Source organism: Ambystoma mexicanum, chromosome 3q (assembly GCF_040938575.1).
Source record: "Ambystoma mexicanum isolate Mex_15411 chromosome 3q, UKY_AmexF1_1, whole genome shotgun sequence".
In the NCBI taxonomy this organism is placed as follows: domain Eukaryota; kingdom Metazoa; phylum Chordata; class Amphibia; order Caudata; family Ambystomatidae; genus Ambystoma; species Ambystoma mexicanum.
The window spans coordinates 647,735,694-647,757,811 of NC_090926.1; the positions used below are offsets into that span (position 1 = coordinate 647,735,694).

Consider the following 22,118-nt stretch of genomic DNA (forward strand, 5'->3'; position numbering starts at 1 on the left):
AGAATGACGTTGTCGCCTTGGCCAAAAAGGGATGGCTGAAACCCCAGTCAGCACAGCCCACCAACCGGTGTCTCGACGCCATGTATAGGCAGTTGGAGGGGGATCCAATCTTGTTGTCGGCACACCCTCTAGCACACTCCTCAGTGATTTATGCGGCTTCCATATACTCGAAGCTGCTATCTTTATCGACCACCTCGTCCTCTGCGCTGCTATGCAAGGAGGAGAAGATCTTGGAGGCATATGGAAAGAAGGTCTATTCCAATGCCTCGCTACACCTTCATCAGTCTAATGCAAATGCCATGCACGCAGCTGTTAACCAGAGGCTTCGGCGGAGAAATAGCAGACTTCCTTCTGGAACTTCAGGTGCACAGTCAGGCATGCTTCTATCGCCCGTAGAGAGCCAGGCAGTTGAAGAAGTCCCAGCCTCCCACGAGGTATTGGCTTCTACCGCAGGATTTTCGCCGTACACTAGAAGAACCAGGCTGGTTTGAGAGTTGTGTTGGACCTTTCCACCCTGAATCTTTGCCTCCTGCTTCAAAAGTTCAATATGGTTACCCCAGCGCTTATTGCAGAGACACTGTGCAAGGGAGACTGGATGTGTTCCCTGGATCTGAAGGACGCCTCCCTACACGTCCCGATTTGGCAGCCCCATCGGTGCTTCCTGAGGTTCAGGATCATGGCCTTCCATTTCCAATACAAAGTTCTACCCTTTGGCCTCAATTCAGCCCCAAGGGTCTTTACAGGCTTATGAATGCAGTGGCAGCCCTTCTCAGGGCTCAGGGTCACCATGTCTATCCATACTTAGACTGGCTCATCAGGGCGAGATCCCTGGAGGCGGTCCAGCATACCTCCTCCGCCCTCATGAACATGCTACACGACTTGGGATTCTCCATCAATCGCAAGTCTCCGCTGGAATCGACACAGAGTCTAACGTTCCTGGGTCTCATCTGGGATACGAGGTCCGAGAGAGTCTTCATCGAGGACAAGATTGCAGCCATCAAGAAGGCCAGAAGTCACTTTCTCAGCAGAGGGGTGGCCTCAGCTTGGTGGTACCAACACATCCTGGGTATTATGGCAGCCTGTCTTCTGGCAGTACCCTACACAAGACTCAAAAAGAGGAGATTACAGCTGGTCTTCGCAGCCTCATGGAATCGGGAGCGAGGATCTCAGGCTGAACTCGTCAGCATTCCTCCCTTTTAACACCAGGACCTAGTCTGGTGGAGCGCGGACTGCAATCTGAGGATAGGCAGGCCCTTCTGACAACCGGCACTGCAGGTTACCATCACCACGGATTCGTCCTTGGAGGGCTGGGGAACAACCACAGCGTCCACAGAGTTTGGTCCCTTCAGGAACAGGAGGCCCATATCAATTGACTGTGACTGACGGCCATCTGGCTGGCTCTAAAGACTTTCCTGCCACTCATCAGCGGCAGAATGATGCTCATTCAGAAAGACAACTCCACCAGCATGTACTACCTCAACAAGCAGGGTGGCACCAGGTCCCCTCCGCTATGCACACTGGGCCATTGCGAACAACATTCACCTGACAGCGATCCACCTCCCAGGCGAGTCGAACCTGGAGGCGGACAGGCTCAGCAGGCTGGGGGCAAACAATTACGAATGGTAATTGAACGATCAGGTCCTTCAGGCGATCTTCAGCAGATGGGGTCATCCACAGGTGGACCTCTTTGCCACCTGGTCCAACTGGAAGTGCCCTCAGTTTACCGCCTGGCCGGGACAGGGTCTAGGCTCTCTACACTATGCATTGTAGATACAGTGGAAAAGCATGAGTGCACATGCCTTCCCGCCCACGCCACTAGTACACAAGTTGATCTGCAAGATTAGAGAGTCCCAGCACCTCAGCATCATTCTGATAGTTCTGTGGTGGCCGGCGATGCCATGGTTCTCGGAGCTACTCAGTCTGTCGGACCAGCCACCGATGTACCTTCCGCTGGGCCCAGCTCATCTCCTGTTGCTGCAGGGGGGCATGGTCATCCATCCTGCCCCTCAGAAGTTAAGTCTTGCAGCGTGGTTCCTGAGCAGGTCACGCTGAAGCATCTGCACCTCTCGCATGCTACCCTAGACATTCAGGGGGCTTGAAGCGATGCTAGGAGGGGTCAGTACAAAAGCAAGTGGACTAGGTTTTGCCACTGAACGTAGTCTTAGAAGGTCGATCCTCTCACTTGCGCACTGGATGACAGGCTTTCTTTCTCATCACACCTCGCACACTCGGATGTGCAGGTAGACACGTGCCGCACTTATCTGCTGGCCATCAGAGCCTACCGAAACTCGGAGGAGGTGGTGTTCTCGTCCACCAATCCAGTGATTATACGACATCTGATGGGCTTCTCTAGGCTCTACCCGCCCATTAAGAAGCCCCACCCTGTGTGGGACCTCAATATAGTGCTGGGCGCCCTGGAGCATACACCTTTTGAGCCCATGGCATCCGCAGACCTCAGGCTGGTCACCATGAAGACAGCCCTCTTGGTGGGTCTTATGTTGGCACTTTGGGTCAGCGAGATCCAAGCTCTGGTGGCTTCTGAGCCATACACTACCTATCATAGGGACAAGGTGGTCCTCAGATAGCACCCATAGTTCCTACCTAAGGTACCCTCGGCGTTTCTCCTCAATGAGGAGATAGTGCTCCCGACTTTCTTTGCAGACCCCAAGGACGATGCTCGGAGGCTTCTGCACTGCTTAGATGTCAGACGAGCGCTAAAGTTCTATCTAGACAGAACCAAAAGCTTCCGCAAGTCAGAGACTCTAGTTATCACCTTCGAAGAATCGAGGCCAGGTTATCAGTCTTCCAAGTCCTCCATAGCAAGGTGGATGGGCGCAGCCATTGAGGAGGCCTATGAGGGGCAGTACAAGCCACTTCCGGCAGACATGCATGCCCACGCTATCAGAGCCAAGGCCGCGGCGGTCGCATTCCAGAGACACGTCCCGTGGCAGGTCATCAGTAGGGCGGCCACGTGGGCCACTACCTCAGCTTTTTGCAAGCACTACTATTTGGATGCCGACTCCAAGTCGGATGCAGCATTTGGGCAGGCAGTACTAAGGAATTTGTTTTCTTAAAGAGGGTCGCCTCTCCACCCTAGGGCTACATTCAGTTGTAATTGCCCATGCAGTATGTAGGAAAGGGGACGGGACGTCAGAGTAATTATAAGTTACTCACCGTAGTGACTAACGTACTCTTAGTCCATAATCCCCTTTCCTCCATACAACCCACCATCCCTCCCCCCTAATAAAACTAGTGTCATTAGGCAATGGTAATATTGTTGACGTGTCAATGGGGATTGAGGAGTAGCGCTGGTGGGCAGAGTCAGGGGAGAACATGCTTCCAAGGCCGCATTCTAGCGTGCCTCTAAATTTAAAGGGGAAGAAGATTTTTCCTGGTGAAGAAGGTTCAGTCTCCCGTCCCTAGGAGGAACACCCATGCAGTATGGAGGAAAGGGGACTATGGACTAAGAGTATGTTAGTCACTACGGTGAGTAACTTATAATTTTGCGAATCATTGATATCAGGGTCATGTATTGGAGCCATTTAGATTTTCCTAGAAACATAAGACCTGGGATTAAAGCGGAAGAAAGGTGCATTGTGTGTTGGAGATACCTGGGGCTCTCCCGCGTCACTAGTCAAGGTGGCGAGGAGTGTTTGGTGCTGTGTACTGTCCTGGGCTCCTACAACAAAGCAGTGTCAGTAAAGTCTGCACAGTCGGTGAGTCGGGGAGACTGATACGAGACTGGTCTGTGGTAGGGCCAAGGTTGCAAGCGGCAACATTGTATGAAGGAATTTGAAGAGAATAATGTATGAGGAGTATGTGATGAGCAATGTGAATATAATTGAACATCTAAGGAGTGACTGAACTTTTTGAAGCCAAGATAAATACCATTTATAGAGTGGTCCGGCAACACTTGGGTGCTCATTCGAATGTCTCGGTTTGGTATCCAGCTAAGAGGTGGCAAATGTGAAATGTGAATGGTGAAATCGAAGTGGTCCTGCAACGGGTCAAGCTAAAGCCTGTGCACATTCAAAAGTCTTTTATAGCTAATACGAACTGAAATTGGTCTGAAGGAAACTGGTTGTGTGAAGGGAAGGATCTGAGCTTGGCTGAGGGGGATCCGGGGTGAACCTTGAGTCACCCGAGAGAGAATATTCTCTGAACATTGAAAAGGGGGATCTGAGCCCAGAAGAGGTGATTCACAGTAACGAGCTTTGTAAAAAGGGATCCGAGCCCGGCTGAGGGGGATCCAGGGTGAAGAGTGAATCATCTGAATTGAATCCTTGTGAAAGGAAAAGAACTTTGTATTTTGTTTTAACAAATCGGGCCCTCTGACTCAATAGACTTTAATAAGTAAAGAGACTTGGGTACAGAAGGCCCTGATGCTGGTGATGGAACTGTATTATCGTGCCGAAGAAGCCAGAGTATGTACTTTGCTCGAGTGAACTGCCTTGTCCCATGCTGAAAACGTAGGGAGGGGAGGCCAACGGCCTGAACATCCTGACATATTATTTTGTGAACGCTTCTTTCTTTTTCATGAACACTACCCCACACTATTTGTATTTAGCGGTAAGGATAGGCAATAGGTTTTTTAGTATAGGCCCTTTTACTTTGACAAGACTTAACTAGGACTGTATTATTATTATTGGTTGTAGCTTGCTCCCATCTGCAGATTTAGGATTGAATAGGCATTTATCACACCCTTGTTCAAGTTCAATAAACACCCTTGAACTATGGTCACTTGTGTCTGTCTTAGTATTGATGCCATGCCTTCCTTACAGATCGGAGGAAAAGGATTTCCTTGTTAAATTGGGCATTACAAAATACTAGATTGCAGGAAGGATTGGTGTTTAAGGGCAAGTGGGGAAAAAGATGTGGCTTTTTAGATCCCAGAGAAAAAGTGACTTTGGAGCAGGTTAAGAAAGTGTCGCAAATGCTAGGTTTCAATTGATTAAATTTAACTACCTGCACAGAGTATATATGACGGCAGCAAAATTACACATGATAAACCCCTCGATATCCCATGAATACCCACAGTGTAAGGTGGGTGTCTCAGGTTTCTGGTATATGATTTGGGATTGCCCAGTTATTGGGTAGTAATCAGACGCATACTCGTGCACTTTGCGTATGGAGACTACTTTCGGGGGGGGGAAAGGCATAAAACACGGAATAGAATAGCGCAATTTATGCTGGTTTTAGCTAAGCATCGAATCGCGATATCATGGAAGTGCTCTAGTGGCTAATCGATAAGGCATTGGCTTCAAGATGTACAGCAATCGGGCTCTGCAGAAGTAGAATCTTTAAAAGACAAAAGGACCTGGAGGGGAAGGAGGAGCTGAAGTGGATTAGGGACATTTACTGAATTAACTGGCCTCCTCCCCAGACCTAAAGCCACCCTGAGGGGGATGGACATTGGGATGCATAAAGCTGGACAATATGTGAATGACGCAAGACAAAAAAGGCCTCTGTGTGGGGGTGGGCAACTGCAGGAGGAAGCAACAAATCTGAAAGAAGCAATCACTAGTGCATATTTTAGGGAGGCAGGTGGGGGGAAGACTATAGGCAGAAGTTGGAGGGTGCACAGGGTGAGATGTTGATGTCTGTGTGTTATTGGGGGAGGGTTGGTTGGGTTGGGTTGGGTTTCAAAATCCATTGGGGCCTATGAGATCATTTGTACTGATTGGTTCTGGTATGTTCAATTTTCAAAACTGAATAAAAAGAAAAAAAAAAGATGGTGTCACTAGTCCGGATTCTGCAAGCCTTATAGATTTAGGTGTAGCTGGTGTCCCCAGACCTCCATAATGCTTACTTCCATGTGCCTATTAATCAAGAGCAGTAAGTTCTTGTGGTTTATGATCGGAGAGATGCATTACCAGTTACACATCCTTCCTTTTGACTTCCCACGTGCCCAAATATTTTCACTAAGCTAATGGGGGTTGTAGGAGCCAAGCTCCAGAGGAAGAAGATTCACATCTGGGTGATTGGCTTATCGAAGCCAGATCCTCGGTACAGACTGTCCCCATCTACAACACACATGCCACCACCTTCACAGCTTGGCCTTCTCCCTCAACTTCAAGTGGTCCCAGGTTACACACTATGTCAATCACTCATTTTCATCGGCGTGCATGGCATTCCCTTCCCAGAGGAAAGGATTCAAAATGTTTTCAGATGGTCGAGTTGTTCCAGAACTGTTGGATGCTGCCAGCCATAGCTTTCGTACACCTTCCGAGCCTGATGTCATGCTGCATTTTTCTGGTGCATAAAGCTTGGCTCCGGAGGAGTAAGCCGCAATGGTTGCTGTGACAAATTCTTGGATGTCATCACTTCTCCCCTTCCCATGAGGCCCGGAAGGTGAGACCGCTACCCTATAAGTCCCCCTGAGGCTGACACTCAGCGGGAGGATCTCATAGGGAGAGACTCCCCCTCTGGGGTCAGGGACGACTATCCAAGGGATACATGGTATTTCAACCCTATACCACTCTCCCATACAGCCTCATATCCCTTGCTCTCTACCTCCATGTTACCTAAACACCCCATGTATGTATGCAAGGCTATATGGCCGACCTCCACTGAGACGAGGAAGAGGACAGATGACCCAAGAAAAACCGATGCGACTCCAACTGAGACGAAGAAGAGGGACAGAGCCGTGATGAATACCTGGTGGAATGGTAATCACCATTTTAGCATTCCACAGAGTAGGAACTGGGAGCTTAAGATAAAAACATACAACAGACTTACAGAACTGTCTGAGAAGCCGGAGAGAGAGCAACCGCTGCACCAACAGCCGAAGCTTCAAACGAGACGGAGAGAAGAGGAAATCCCTCCTGCCTCGCAGGAACTAAGAACCCGGTGGCATGGAGCTAACCTGGAGCAATACTGGGAGCGGGAAGCTGGTACCAGGAACAAGAAGAGTGGAATTAGAGCCGATGGGCAGAAAAACACATGCACAGCCTGTCAAACGACCAAAGCACTTGAAGAGGATTGGCAGAACTTCCAGAGGCCTGCAAAGGTAAAGGCCTAGATGCTGGTGCCTGTAGGAGCTTGGAAAGCGGGGTCTGGGACCCACAACCAAAAACTAGGTATCTTCCTCATACCAGTACTTGGCAAAAGAGGGAGCCAAGTTGGCCAGAACGAGTTCGAAGAAAAAGCAGGGTCTGGGACCCTCATACATAAACAAGGTACCTACCTCATGGTAAGGTGAAGGGAGTAATTCCCCCTGGTATTGTGAAATATATAGCCTCCCTGAGAAAAGGCCAGAGGAAGGGAGTCATTTTTTCTGGTATTGTGAACTGTAAGGTCTTCATGAGAGAAGGCCAGGGGAATGCGGTCATTCCCCTGGCATTCTGAATACACTGAATGCAAGAGGCATTCTCCAGGAACCTAATAATGAAAGAACAGCTATGGGCAGTAAGGAATGCTGATGTTCGAGTTGGAACTTTAAATCTGGAACATTGTTTGGTGCCTTGAAAATGGGATTGAAGTCATTCCCTCTGGTCAAGTTCCCAACTACAATGCGAACAATGATCCACTGTCCAGAATGTGGGGGGGGGGGGTAATCCATCTGGACCAAGAAGATCAACTACCCCTTTAGTCCAGTTGCAAGTTTAAGGGACAGAAGCAGGATTTTGACACAGGACGGTGGACGCTTGATTTACTTCGATATTCTGATTGAATCCTTAGTATTTTGGTTGAGGCAGGGAAACCTGTCTCAGAGTTAGGGAGAGGTAGGTTTTCTCATTTATTTTGCTTAATAAAAGTTTATCCCAACAATCATGACCACCCTTGTGTCGCTGGTTTCCTTCTGTAACCTTACATCACCTAGTTCCCAATGGTCCCAGTTTTGGAGGAGCCTGAGGGATCTCTATCCGGCTGGGCCAGGCCCTCTATTGGTGGTTCCAAGTGGACAACCCGAGGGCGGGGGAGCCTTTCTGGCAATTGTGGCAGGAGAAAATAGTGATCACAGATGCTTTCCTGAAAGGCTGGGACAATCACCTGAGGTATGTCCGGGTGAGTGGGACTTGGTTCCTGGCAGAGTCCTGCTGGAGTTGCGGGCGATCAAACTGGCTCTGAAAGCCTTTTTGCCTTCCATCAGACAGAAAACTGTCCTAATTCTAATGGACCATACAGTAGCCATGCACTACCTCAAGAAAAAGGGGGGTTGGGCTTGCTGCCCTTTTCAGGCAGGCAATGCACATCTTGTTCTGGGTGTTAGAGAACCAGATATCTTTGTCTGCACCTCATCTAGCTAGAAAGAGAATATGTTGGCAGAGTGTGGTCTCCTCCGAATGGCAGGAAGTTCTTGGGAAATCTTCAACCTCTGGGGCACCCCTCAGGTAGAGCTGTTTGCAACCTGTATCAACCAGAATTGTAAGCAGTTTTGCTCCAAGGAGTTTCTCCCGAGAGGAGCACTGACGAATGTGTCCATAGTGGAGTGGAATTTCTGCGTGAAGCACTGTGCAGTTCGGAGTAGGAATAAGCAACCTCTTACAATTGTTTTAACTTGCGGTTGGAGTGTGAGAGCACTGTCCTTAAAGAGTCTGATGTACTTAATCGTCGCAGTCTGCTGTGGACAGATCCCCATTTCTTTGGGCCAGGGGATGTTGGTTGTTGTGGTGCTCCAAATCATAAGTTACATTTCGGTTCTGTTAACTTAAATTGATTTGTCGTCATCCATGGTTTCTGTGAGAGGCAGGTGCCTTGGTCCGGTTGACTTACTATTGAAGTGTGGGTGAGTTGGGTTGAAGGATGGCGATGCTTGAGTTGCTGATAATTTCCGGGGGTAGTGGGATCATATAAATGATGAAGAGTATCAGAATAACAGGATCCTGACGGGGACAATGCTGGTGGTCTACGTCTTTTCCAATAGGAAGGGTAAGGATCCATTGTGTCGCGTTCCACCCCAATCAAATACCATGAGCTTTTGGATGACTAGGATATCATTAAGGCACTGTTTTTCTAAGAAATCACACATGTTTCTGCTGCTTGAAGATGACCATGTGAAAGATGGCAGCTGTGAGAACAGGCATAGTTCTGAGAGAGACACAGGCCCTCATTACGACCCTGGCGGAGGACCATGGTGCAATTTGCACCATGGTCCATGGCGCAAAGCTGCCAACTCCGCCATGGGGGTTGGCGGACTTACCGCCCCATTCCGACCTTGGCGGGGCGGTAAGTCCCCAATCCCCATTTACCCTTCCCCATTCCCATTTTTGCCCCATAGGGTATAAGGGGAGTGGGGAAGGTGTTAATTACGCCACCGTAAATTACGGTGGCGTAATTAACAAGTAGTCCCGTAGCGCCATGGATTTTTCCGCCTGCAAAAAGCAGGCGTAAAAATCACCATGGCGCTACGGGAACTCGTAGTCTGGCGGAAAGGTACGTCATGCTTTACGCCGGCGTAAACCCCTTTCCGCCAGGGTCGTAATGAGGCCCACAGACTCGAGTAACAGTTCAAAAACCTTAACCTTCCCCCTACCCCCTGTCCCTCCTCCTCCCCTCCCCTTGAGTAAATTGTTCCATATACTGTACTTCTGGTTTGTTTCACGTTTGTAATAAGCTTCTTTAAATTTTGTATCTTATTGTTACTCTGTAAAGCGCTTTGGCGTAAAGCGCTATGTAAATTCACTAAACATATAAACAAACAAACATACATTGTCAAATTTTCTTTGGTTGGTGTAATTCCTAACTAGCCCTAACTCTAAAGGGGTTGTTCCCTCAACTGATGATTCTAAGGGCTGTTGATGTCCGTAAGTCCAAAACCAAAATTTGTCTGTGTCAAAACCTATGCTCTCTTAGACAAAATGTGTTCCGGTGTCGTCTTAAAGGAAAATGGTGGCTCAAAAAGAAATGTAAACCATGACTGGTTTAAGGTGGCCTTACCAAAGGGTGTAGTTCTGCCCGTTTCAAAAAGATAGTTCAACACAAAAAGGGTTGGCTTCAGAACCTTCCATGTAGGTCTCGTGTATCAACTAAAGTTCACAATGTCTCTCGATCACCTGGGGGTCTCTTCCCCAAGGTTTACTCCTTCCGGTTCCAAACAAATAGACACTGTTCTTGTCAGGCCTCTCAGGGTTCCCTTCCCCAAGTCTAGGCTTCTTCTTTAAAGGTTAAACAATGTATCTGCTGGCCTCTTAGGGTTCCCTTCCCCAAGCTTAGGCCCCTCTGGTCTCCAACAAAAGTCCACATAGTTCCATCCATGGGGCAGTGTCAGCGACTTTTTGAAAAAGTCAGGCTTTTGCTCCACCCCTGCGCAACCACTCTGACTTCCGACCCCTCTCCTTAAGCTTGATATCATTTCTTCTGCCTTGTTTCACTTTCCCCTTTCTTTCCACTTTGCAATGTACTCTTGCACTTTGTTTCTCTTTGCTGTGCCTCTTGCACACTCCTCTTGCTCTGTCGTGCCCATGGCACACTCTTTTCACTTTGCTGTGCGCTATTGCGCCTTCCTCTCTTACTTTCAGGTCGCTCACACCCTCTTTTCTGTCTTTCTCTAGCTTTGTGCCGCTCGCGCACCTTGTTTTCCTTGCTTTGCTTTTTCCGTGCCGCTTTCAAATCTCTGCCTCTGCTCCAGCCACAGGCACGCCACTGGGTTTCTTTCTCTCTCCTGCTACGAAACTCACCTGGATAGCGCAGCGCTGGTGGGCAGCTTCTTGGGATCTGTGGGCCAAGGTCAGGGTCTCAACACCTGCCCCTCAGGCACCTTTAGGACCGGCACACATCCCAAGAGAACGACCACTGGCCGGGACACGGCCAATAATTAGCAACTCGCCTCACTCTGGCACCATGGAGACACGGCTCCCTCGCTACGCTGCAAACCTACATCCCCACAGGCTTAGTGTCTCAGTGTCCCGCTCTCCTCCAGACTTGGGCTTCTCATGCTCCAGCCTCCACGTTCCAACCAGCAAACGCAGCTTACTCAACTTCTTGGACAGAAGCGCACCTTTTATACCCTAATTGAGAGTGTAGTGGAGTTAGGTGTGAATGATCAAAGTAAAATGTGCCTGACCCTTCCTGACTCTATTAGTGGGACAGCCTAGTGGTGTAATGTGGTAGGCCTCTCTCTGCTTCTCACTATTATGTCTATGGGCAATCTTCACTGCTCCTGGTCGCCTCTTCCTCGTCCCAGTACATGTTGGAAATGGGGAGGGGGAGACAGGACAAGAGGGAAACTGAGATTTACATGTTGGATAATTATATGGGGACTGACTGAGGAGAGAGTGGAATCCCCATTTCCTGTTTTTATATGCCGGGTTTGATTCCCCTTGTGTTCTGTTATGTTACTCCTGACATCCTGCCATGAAAGTACAGATCTTTACAGTAATCCCTATGGTCTGACCCAGGGGAAGAAAAATAGTGTTGGAGCTATGCGTTTGTCTCCTTTGACCCTCCTCCTTGCCAATTTTAGTTCTGGTATGATATTTTTGCCTCCCTCTTGGACCAGGGACAATGGGACCTAAATACCCTTTGAAGGCTTCTGGGACCTCGTCTTCCTCGCCTACCACCTCATTGGGGATATTGTCTCACCTGGGGTACTGCCATGGGCGCAACCCCAGACTCCCCTACACAGGTGATCCTCTCTCTCTCGTCCACCCCCAGGGTTGGGATCCAAGAGCGATGGCCCTCCCCTGGCCACCTTAATAGAGGATTCTAGGGGTCTACATGGGATACCCCCACGTTTCTCACACAGCTGACGAGAACGGCACTGCTATCCGACCCATGCCAAAACCTAAAAAGTTTCTGTTAGGAGATGTGAATCTGCAGAGAAATGCTGGGAAAGATGCAAAGAAGCTCCCCCTAAACAACTGAAGGAGACCCCCCCGCCCCCTGGGAGGAACGGAAAAAGCAGGCAGAGAGGAGGCATCCCTTCCCCCTCTATCGCCACATTTCAGTCGGCACAGAAATGTGGCGACTGAAACGTTGGACAGGAGACGTGCATGTTGCCGAAATAGGCCGAGGAGCAAAGAAAACGACCAGTGAAAAGAACGGTGGCTCACAGAGATCGGGCAGAAATGATAGGACCCCATTGATCCCATCCCGCGGGGCTGCTTTGATGTGCATTACTAGTGGAGTGGAGAGAGAGCTGCAGGACCAGAGAGCAGACCCATCTGGTAGGCGGAGGGGGTGGTAGAAGGTAGTGTGAGAATTATCGCACCCATCCCCACGTGGGGTGCCAAGATACAGAAACACACAGGCGGTGTGGCATCCCACTGAACCCCCCATGCTTCTCCCCAGTGTGTGGCGTGGGACCCCCCCTTCTTGTAGACGAGGGGCCGGATGCAGGACAGAGTCCCCCCAAAGCGGGGTGCAGAGGGACATTCTGATACACCACAGTACACAGTGGCAGGCCTCATTTAGTGAGTGAAGCAGGCCTTATCAGGTGGTACATACACCAAGGATCCTGAGGAGGAAGACTGGCAAGGAGCTTTAATATATTACCACATAAGAAAGCTGGAAAGTTATCAGACCAGCACTGGACACTGAATCCCTTCATGGTGCCGGGAAATATGATCAGTCCATAGTGGTCTACGCCCCACCCTGGATCTAGAGAAAAGAGAGGGATAAGAAGGGAAAAGATGTGACCGAGCAAACAATAAGTTAATCTAGCAGACTGAATGAGCTGGAAAATGTCCCTCCAAAATTATCAATGAGAGAATAATAATGGGGGAAATCAAAGAAAGGGAGACAGAGACCCTTCCTCACGAGAAGGTAATTATACATCCATCAGAGGGGACCTATCAACTATCCTCGAGGAGATTAGAGGGATGCAAGATGAAGTGAGTCTCTGGCTGTGCCAGCTGAATGAAACAGTTGACTCAGTTGAAGCGCGAGTACAATTCCTGGAGGCGAATCAATCATTGGTTGACCTACTGGAAATGCAGCTTGATGTGAGGCTGTTGGTGCTTGAAAGGAGAGAGGAGGAACACCACCTTCAGTTTGATGATATTGAAAACCGGGAGAACCGGTGCAACCTTTGCTTCTTTGGGATTCCGGAGCAGGACAAGAAGTCGACAAAGGAGGTGGAGAAAATGGTCCAGGAGATCATCAACATACTCTTCGCGGTGGAGGAGGAATGCAGATCACCCTAGATGGAGCTTGTTAGAGATGGGGGTGTTGGCACAGGACAACCCAAAGGGTTGGTGGCAAGATTCCATTATTATTCAGAGAAAGCAAAGATCATGAATAAAGCCAGGAGTGGCACACCAATTGTCTTTTCAAGCTCAAAGATGGGCATCTATCAGAACCTCTCAACACACACTCCTACGAGGTGCAAGATGTGTAGAGAACCGACTCAATATTTTAGAGACCAAGATACCAAATACCGATGTGGGTAGCCCTTCTTGCTATCATTTGAATGGGAGGATGGGCCTACAGGCTGGTCACCTAGGAGGATATACAGAGGGGGCTGTGTGAACTGGTGCAAACAAGGGTATCTATGGGGAAAAAAGAGCAACGAGTTGAACTACTGAGATCTGATCAACACGAGAGGCGCCCTGAGTAGATTACGAATGTATGTTGTGAGGAAATTTAGGAAGTTGAACACCCCACCCCCAAAAAAATGATGCTGCCTAAATGGTAGAGACATTAAAGGGCCAAGATATGGAAGGGCTAGAAAAGGAGAAATAAATTGATGTACTGGGACTTAAAATGCATTTACGGTAGGGTCTTTGAACTTAAGAGGCCTCAACTCTCCAAACAAGAGGTCGCTGGTGAGAGGGGACTTTAATAAGATGAGATTGGACATTTTGTATCTCCAGGCAACCCACTTCCTGAGGGAAAAGGGCCTGCTCTCGGTGGGAAAGAATGTTCAGGGACATGCTTTGCGACAGGCCCTAGTAAAAATGCCAGGGTAGCTTTCCTTGCTTGGTGCCGATTGTCCATTTGAGGTAAAAGAGACCAAAGGAGATGATGATGATATCTCTTCGTCACAGGGGCGTACAAGGGCAAGGGCCTCCCTCAGACAGTGGCATTTTTGGAACATGTTTCAAATAAAATACTTTTATTAGCTGTGGTATCTCTTATCTTTATTTCAAGATTTTCCCTTAAAAGACAAGCTTGCAGCCCCTACTAGCCGGGCCCCTTGGGGCCAAGGGCTATCCATCAGGATTAAATTGATAAATGCATAAGAGTCATGGACCTGTGAATGGAAAGTGTTTCCATGTTGGAAAGTGTGAATGGAAAGTGTTTCCATGTTTGGAACATTGATCAGATCAATGTTCCAAACATGGGTCGGATTGAGTTCTGGGAGGAAATCCGCCATAAGCTAGGGTTGTTTGCCGAAGGTGCTGTCACGCTAGGGCGAAATTTAACATGGTCCTGGACCCCATGAAAGATAAGCCAGCCATTTTACCGAAAACAAAATAGAGTAGTACATTTCACTGAGGTACATAACACCGAAAAACTCAGAAAATATTAATTAAATATATATGCGGTAGTGGTGTAAGGGGTTAAAATGAGTCGGCATGGGGTTGGGGTGGCGTTATAAGGGTGGAAAAACATGGGGTTTGGGGTGATTGGCCGCGATGAAATGTACCACTCTGTAATTTGGGTCGGTAAAATCACATGGCGCAGTCAACATCTTCAGTATAAACCGAGAAATGGGGCTAAGGACACATGGAGACAGAATAGCAGAGAGAAAAGAGCTTACACTTTCCATTCACAGGTCCATGACTCTTATGCATGTATCAATTTAATCCTGATGGATAGCCCTTGGCCCCAAGGGGCCCGGCTAGTAGGGGCTGCAAGCTTGTCTTTTAAGGGAAAATCTTGAAATAAAGATAAGAGATACCACAGCTAATAAAAGTATTTTATTTGTGCGTTTGTGTGTTAGTGTGTGTTAGTTATGGTTTTATAGTGTTATTTTGGACTAGTCCATCCAGCCCACCATTGGACTGGATGGAATGTTAAGAAAGGAGATTAAAGAAACAGAACTCTTCTGCCCAAGAATGCACTAGGCAGGGGAGAAAACAATCTAAAGAAGAGTTTGAAAAGAAAGACAGTTGAAAAGGGCAATTGGAAAGGGAGAAAGTGAAACAAGGAGAGTGGAGAACCAAACAGAACGTATCCCCCTAAGGGGGGACGCTGCCTCGAGCTCAAAGAAGGTGTGGTGCCGGACATGTGTGAGGGGAGCCCCCCTAAGAAGAGAGCGAGCCAGGGGGCTGAGGTGCTTGGCAGGGTCAGCATGGCCTCCCTGGGCTGTGGCGGGTGTTGGCCAGCATGGGGGTCAGATTGGACAGGCCCAGGAATCACAAAGGGTCTGGGCGGCGTGTGTCGGGCCGCCAGGGCCAAAAAGGAACAGCCCAGTCAAGGTCATCTTAGAGAGGGCAGCCCGAACCAACTACTTGGCAGTACCCCCCTTTGTCCTGCCTTGTGGCCATGAAGCAGCAGCCCGGTTGAAGCCCAGCATCCCACTCCCTGCGTCTCACAATGCTTTGCAGAGCGGGCCAGTCAAGAAGAGTGACAGGCTGCAGGTGTGACGGTAAACACAGCAGCATCCCCGTTGCCATGGGGATGCCGCCTGAAGCTGAAATGGTGACAGGTACAACTTTGATTGCAATGGCCTACCCACAGCTCAGGGTACATCGCCTGAAGTTAAGATGGCACTGAGGCGCAGTGGCGAGGTGGGTGACCCCACACCAAGGGCGTCGCCCAGAAGAGTCAAAAGGTGGCTGCATACCCAGCCATAATTGCTTGTGGCTCCTGTAATGAAGTCATGGTGAAAACAGTAAGACAGACATGTGATCACAGTTCAAGGACGTTTATTGAACTTCAATTGGGTTTGAAAAACACCTATCTAATCCTAAATCTAAAGATGGGAGCAAGCTACAACCATCAAATAATAATAACACAGTCCTAGTGGTGTCTTGTAAAAATAAAAGGGCCTATACTAATAAACCTATTGCCAATTCTTACCTCTAAATACAAATAGTGTGGGAAACAATGTTATGCAAAAGAAAAGTGTTAGAAAAATATGTCAGGATATTCAAGCCGTTGGCTTTCCTTCCCCATATTTTCAGCACGGGACAAGGCGGCACACTCGAGCTTAGCACAGTCTCTGGCTTCTCTAGCACGAGGGTTCAGTTCAAAACTTCAACATCATGACCTTCTATGCCAAAGTCACTTTGCCATTCAAAGTCTCTTCTATCGGAGGGCCTGATGCAACAAACAAACAATAAAGTTCCTTTCCTTTTTGGAATTCACATATACACAATTTTCTTAGGCGATTTACTATTCACCGGGCTCAGATCCACTTTGACACAAAAATGTTCAGTCTGTCTCCCTCTGCCGGGCTCGGACCAATTTATCTACTGTAACACAAACTTGCTTTAACCCAAAGCTTTCAATTGATCTCCCTCTGCTGGGCTCAGATCAACTTTATCTACTTTGTTATTAACTTTCTTTAGTGTATCAAAATTGCAGACTTTTGATTGTGTGCAGAATTTAGCTTGACCCGTTGCAGGACCCCTTCGATTCACAATCCTTTGCCACTGTTTCAATTTTGTCAACTCTCAGCTGGATACCTTACATAGACCTTCGATTGAACACCCATGCGTTGCCAGACCACTTTGTCAAAGGTATTGTATCTTGGTTTCAAAGTTCAGTTACTCATCTACCGTTCAACTTTACCAGTGTTGGTTATCACACGCGTCTCATACCATGTTCTTTCCGGCACTCGCCATACAATGTTGCTGCGTGCAACCTTGGCTTCAAGACAGACCGGTCTTGTATCAGTCTCCCAACTCATCAGCTGTGTTGATTTCACTGACGCTGCTTTGTTGTTGGAGCCAAAGACAGTACCACGGCAGCTGGCGATTCTCCCTGCCTTGATTATCGATGCGGGAGTGCCCCGGTACCTCCGAGACACAATGCAGGATTCCTCAGCCTGGTTTCCCGGTCTTATGCTTTCTATTCTCGAGGCTTTGTGAAAGTAACGGTTCCTTGTCAAAAGGGTCAAGGGAACCTCCCTCCTTGCGATCCCCTTCTGTTTCTCTGTCTTTCTCCTCTCGTTAAACTGCAATATTGGAACTGCTGTTTGCTCTCGTGCTCCGCCTTTTATCCGTGGGGGGAAGTGTAATGGAAGTCAGGTGTGTATGATGGTCAGTAATTGCCTGACCATTGTATTGGGACACGTCAGGTAGACGGCTCGGTTGTCCGTTTTCTCTCATAGTGGGCTGTCTCTGAGAAAGTGTTTGTGTTGTAAAAGGGGATGGGAGGATTGAGTTTTTAAATATCATACCTGGTAGGATGGGGTTAAGGTGTTACAGGAAAGCGGATACTGTGTCTCCCCATCCAGCGTGATCCTCTCGCACTGGTCCACCCCAGGAACTCGATGCAAAAGCAATGGCTGTGTCCTGGTCACCTGGATGACAGATCCCGGGGACTAGTGGGGGAGACAACTTCTGGTTTCTCACACTCCCCAGCTCATGCGCCCACCCTGAAGACCAGCAAAGGCTGCAGGTGCAAGGCGGTGCACACAGGTGAGCCTCACGTGGTGGACGGGCCACCCTGAAGGAGGAACTCGTGTGCCCAGGTCCCAATTACAACAGCAAGGATCAAAAGCCCTTGCATAGCAAGCCGCCACTAGAGGCAGACGGGAAGGAACTGTGAAGGGGATGACTGACTGCAGCAGTCACCCATATTATGACATAGTGTATTATGTTGTGTATATGTTGTATGCCAGTGTATATATGTTTTTATATTTATATATATTTAATACATGTTAAATAGGATGTTAAGTAGGGCATAATAGAGTTGGAAATTATATAGAGGGAACGTTATGTAGGTTAAAAGTTAAGCAGGTGTAGAATTTTATTGGTATATAAAAAAGGGGTAGAGGGGAGATAACCTGGCGTGCTGTAGTGGGTTGACGTGGAGGCTTGTTTGAGATCATCTTTGGAGATGGGTCCACCCAGCCTGTCTGTGGGCAATGACCGGCCCCTCGACCTAGTAGTTTTAAATTCCTATCTTAGAACACTAGATACCATCTACCCTTCCTATGTAATCCTAAAGGCCTGCAAAGAATTAATGCCTGCTGACATCTTCATCTTGCAGGAAACTTGGGCCTGCCACCTGTTTCTGATTGATGGCTTTAAAATGATCTGCAGGCCTGCTTGAACCACCCGTTGCCACCCCATGGGGGGGGGACTGGCAGCGGGGGCTAAAGCTCATTTAAAGCTAAGTGAGTTTTGCCCTAATAAATCTGTATCTAAAGTCCTCGGTGTGTTCATAGAGATTTCATCTCCTCATTTTGGCAACATTTTGCTCGTTAATATATATAATCCTACTGGGGATGTTATGTCGACAAACCTTCAAACTCATGTGGATGATGATATAACGACGTGGATTGCCACTCGTTAGAATTACGTGATTGTTGCAGGGGATTTTAATGATTATTGTGCCTCTACCAGAGAATCTTTTATATAATAGCAATAATAATATAATATATAATAATATATATGCTTTGATGGAGCACAGTGAAGAAATTGGCCAGATCATGATAGACTCCACACAATCTGCTACCTATTGGAACAAGTTGAGCTCATGGGGCCAGCATTGGACATGCAAGTTGCATATGCATGATTTGAATTATCTAGAAATGCAAGATCGAGAACGTATTGAGGTGTTAAACACCTGGTCCAACGGTAAATCGCATTCCAGATTGCACTATGGGTTTGTTGGACCAAAGTTGCTTCTAAACTGTTGCCGGAGTTCAATGATCTGAGTGATCACGCTGTGATGTCTTAGACCATGGACCTGGGTAGCACTAAGGTTACTCGTAGTTTCAACTTCCATTACTTCATAGGGTAATCCGGTGTTGTGGAGTGAGTCAAATATCAGGAAATACAACTGCTGGCTCTTAGAGTATAGAGATGACATTGATTCCTTCTTCGCTAGATACAAGTGTGATCTTCAAAGCCTGATGGCTCCTTGAAAGTGGTTTGCCCGGCCGTGTTTGTTCATTTTGGAAAAAAGGTCTGTTTGACATTCTCATTGCAAATGATATGATATGGCATTTATAACGCGCCTATACACAAGTGTTTCAAGGCGCGACGAGGTAAGGGAGGGGGAACAGAGGGAAGACAAAGACAGCGATCTTACTAGGCCATGTGACATTGAGATCGCGCAAGTGCAGGGGAGGGGGGGAAAGGGTAAGTGCAGGGCCAGAGGGCAGTGCAATACATAGTATCAACAGTAACGAATTAATGAAATAAATAAACCAATAGGTAAAAGTGTGGCCAGCTAGTGGCAAGTGCAGGAGTAAGTGCAGACATCAAGTGTCGCGAGCTGGAGGGGACTGTAGGGATACTGAAAAAGCCTCCAAGTGCAGGGGTTGCCCAGGAGGCAGGACAGGTGTGCAGCTGGTGGGGGAGGGGACCTGGGCCCGAGATCAGAGGGTAGCCAGGTGACCAGTGCAGTAAAATATGTTGAATTTGCTAGGTCTAGCTTCCCTATAGGAAGCCCTTGCCAATATCTTTTAAAACCTTGTATTCCTTTTTTCAGGCGTTTTATCATTTATTTGCGTTTTAATATTTTACACACTGAGTATCTTGGTGAATTGTCCGGCACGCCTCTTGACAGTAGGTTATGTCGTCTAGTGGGCATAAGGTAGAGACTGGTCGGCATTTACTACTAGTGTCCCATATTGGAGGAGAAATACTGTAGAGCCTATCAAAATTTGGTTGCCCATTCTGGACAATTCCACTCAGACCAGTTTTGGAGTGCAATTAGCTCGGCAACTCGGGGGAGAACAGTGGCGCAGCGGCATACGTGTGGAAAAAGGTATTGTGGAAACTAGAAAAACTGCAATTGTGATGAAATCTTATTGGCATATATCCTGCACTGTCCTGCGATGCATTGTGTGTAAATATAATAATGAGATATATTAATTATTTTAATGATTGCAATGGAGGTGTAATTAATTGTTATGTGATCAATTGTTTAATTGTCTTGTAATGTGTTTTTATAGTGCAAAGGTTTATTTAAAACATTAGCACTTAAAAAATAATATATAAAACTATAGTGTGAATCTCAAATCTCACATTGCATTTGATTGGCATTAAGACGTATACCTTTATCTCCTAAAAAGTTGCCCTGCTTTGCCCTTAGTCTTTTGATGTCCTACATTGAAGGGCTAAGGAGGCTTTTGTGCCCCTTCATGTTCAAGGGGCCGAAGCCAAAACATTTTAGTGATGTTCAAGCAGAGGGTTAAACACATTCAGGCCTTACTTTAAGGCTACTGGACTCCAGTTGATTTTTCCTGCAGGTTTTAGGAAGCTTTCCGAAACTTGTGGTCGTCTGGTGTCTGGTGCCACATCTCATCGATCAGGAGGTTAATCATCAATGTTCTAGTTTTAGTAGCACCTGTTTATAGCATGGTCGGTGTATTAGTGCGTGCTATTGATGTTTCAATAATGGGTGTTGGTGAAATCCTAGAATGTGCGTGGGTGACATTGAAGCGCTAGAGTGCAGACACGCTCTTCTATAGTTTAAGCACCTGCCTGACACAACGAGTTCAGTTGTTCTATTCTTTCCTCACAATTACAGCAGCTCTGGGAATTGAAAGGGGAGTGTAAAATAGCCTAAAGCCAAAAAGAAGCAACACATAATAGCTCCCAGTGCAAGAATGTAAGTTTAAAGTATTGTTTTAGGGAGGGTTTTGATTGTTTGCAAGTAACTAGTAATGTTTAGTGTTTCGTGTTCCAAAATAAGGCAATAATTATAAATCCATACTTTCATTTTGTTTGGACCGGCCTTAATCCTGAACTTCTAAAATGGAATATATTTGTTTCTTTTACAGTGTGCTCTTTGATTGAAAAGCTGTCCCTTTCAAGAATGCCATATCATGATGATTCTGTAATTGGTATGTTACTTTTATTGACTTTGTGTTTCTGCATCATGGGAAAGCCGCAATGTGTAAAAGTAATGTTTTTGAGCTTTGACATATGAGAAGAGTCTCTTTTTTGTTTACTTGTTCCTTCATTTACCAACTATTGTAGACCGTGCATTATCTTTTTCCCAGAAATTATATTTCAATGGATTGCAACCTCCCACAAATTCCTCATCTGGATAAATAACCTCCAGCGCAGCTCCTCTCTGAAAATCTTGACAGCTTGATGGCACCTTCCTCAGCTCTTGTGCTTCTTGACTCCGAACATTGCTTTGGCGCCCATTAATATAGTTCACACTCCAATGTTTTTTTCTGCATGCTCAGTATGCTGTATACTCGGAACGCTAGTGAAAATAATGTTCAGCGTCACAATTCCGGGTGACACTGTCTGGTTTTAAGCACTACCGGGACTGTAGCTCCAATATGTCACTCACCCACCTACACAAATCTGTGTGTAGTCCCTGGGGATGAACCATAACGTGAAGCAATGCAGCTTGCATCAGTCCATGAACCCGACGGGCTTGAGGAAATGTGCTACAAAGTTAGCGCTACGCCGACACCCATCACAATTGCTGGCCCACTCGATCCCAAAGTCTTTGGATACCGACACGAAGGGGCCAACCCTGTAGGAGGAGGATAAAACCAAAGAAGAGTCACAGTGAAACAGAAATATTGTCAGTATTTGTTTAATGAAGGAGTAGGGAAACAAGAGTGTCAAGAAGGCTGTCCTTCTGGTGAAGGATATTCAGAAGGAGTGGAGCATAACTTACAAAGTGTATGGAAATCACAGGTGTATCATAAATACCATCACAGTCAATCTTGTTGTCCCTAAAGACATTCTTAAACGTGGTGTTGAGACATTGCTAAGTTGGTGTTAGCTGATACTTACCACAGATGTTCATGTAGTTGGCTGTTTGTTCTGGCTTGACAGGAGAGTATACAGAGGCAGAGATTGTGGTGACATATTATTCTATTCTGGCAGGGGAGTATACCAGAAGAGAAAACCTTTGGTGTAGTAAGCCTGGCATGGGAGTAAACCAGGTGGAAGTTGATTAAGTACTGTGAAGTGACAAATGATATAGAAGAAGTGGTAGAACCACTGATAAGTTGTGGTAATAGATTACAGAAACATGCTGACAAACTTGCATTGCTGAAGCCAGTGTGGTATGAAGTGCTGTAGAAGTGTTTAACCTTTTCAAACAAATACACTGCTGCAGAATAATCCGGACAAAGA

At 47.2% G+C, this 22,118-nt stretch overlaps 1 protein-coding gene across 4 annotated transcripts in view; it reads left to right on the forward strand.

Annotated features, from left to right (window-relative positions):
- Positions 1–22,118, forward strand: part of TBCD (tubulin folding cofactor D) — a 2,839,019-nt gene that overhangs the window by 2,293,067 nt on the left and 523,834 nt on the right. For all 4 annotated transcript variants that reach the window (XM_069654539.1, XM_069654542.1, XM_069654540.1 and 1 more), the window contains exon 26: positions 20,795–20,857. In XM_069654539.1, coding sequence (XP_069510640.1) covers positions 20,795–20,857 — 63 coding nt within the window. The remainder of the gene's footprint in view (positions 1–20,794; positions 20,858–22,118) is intronic.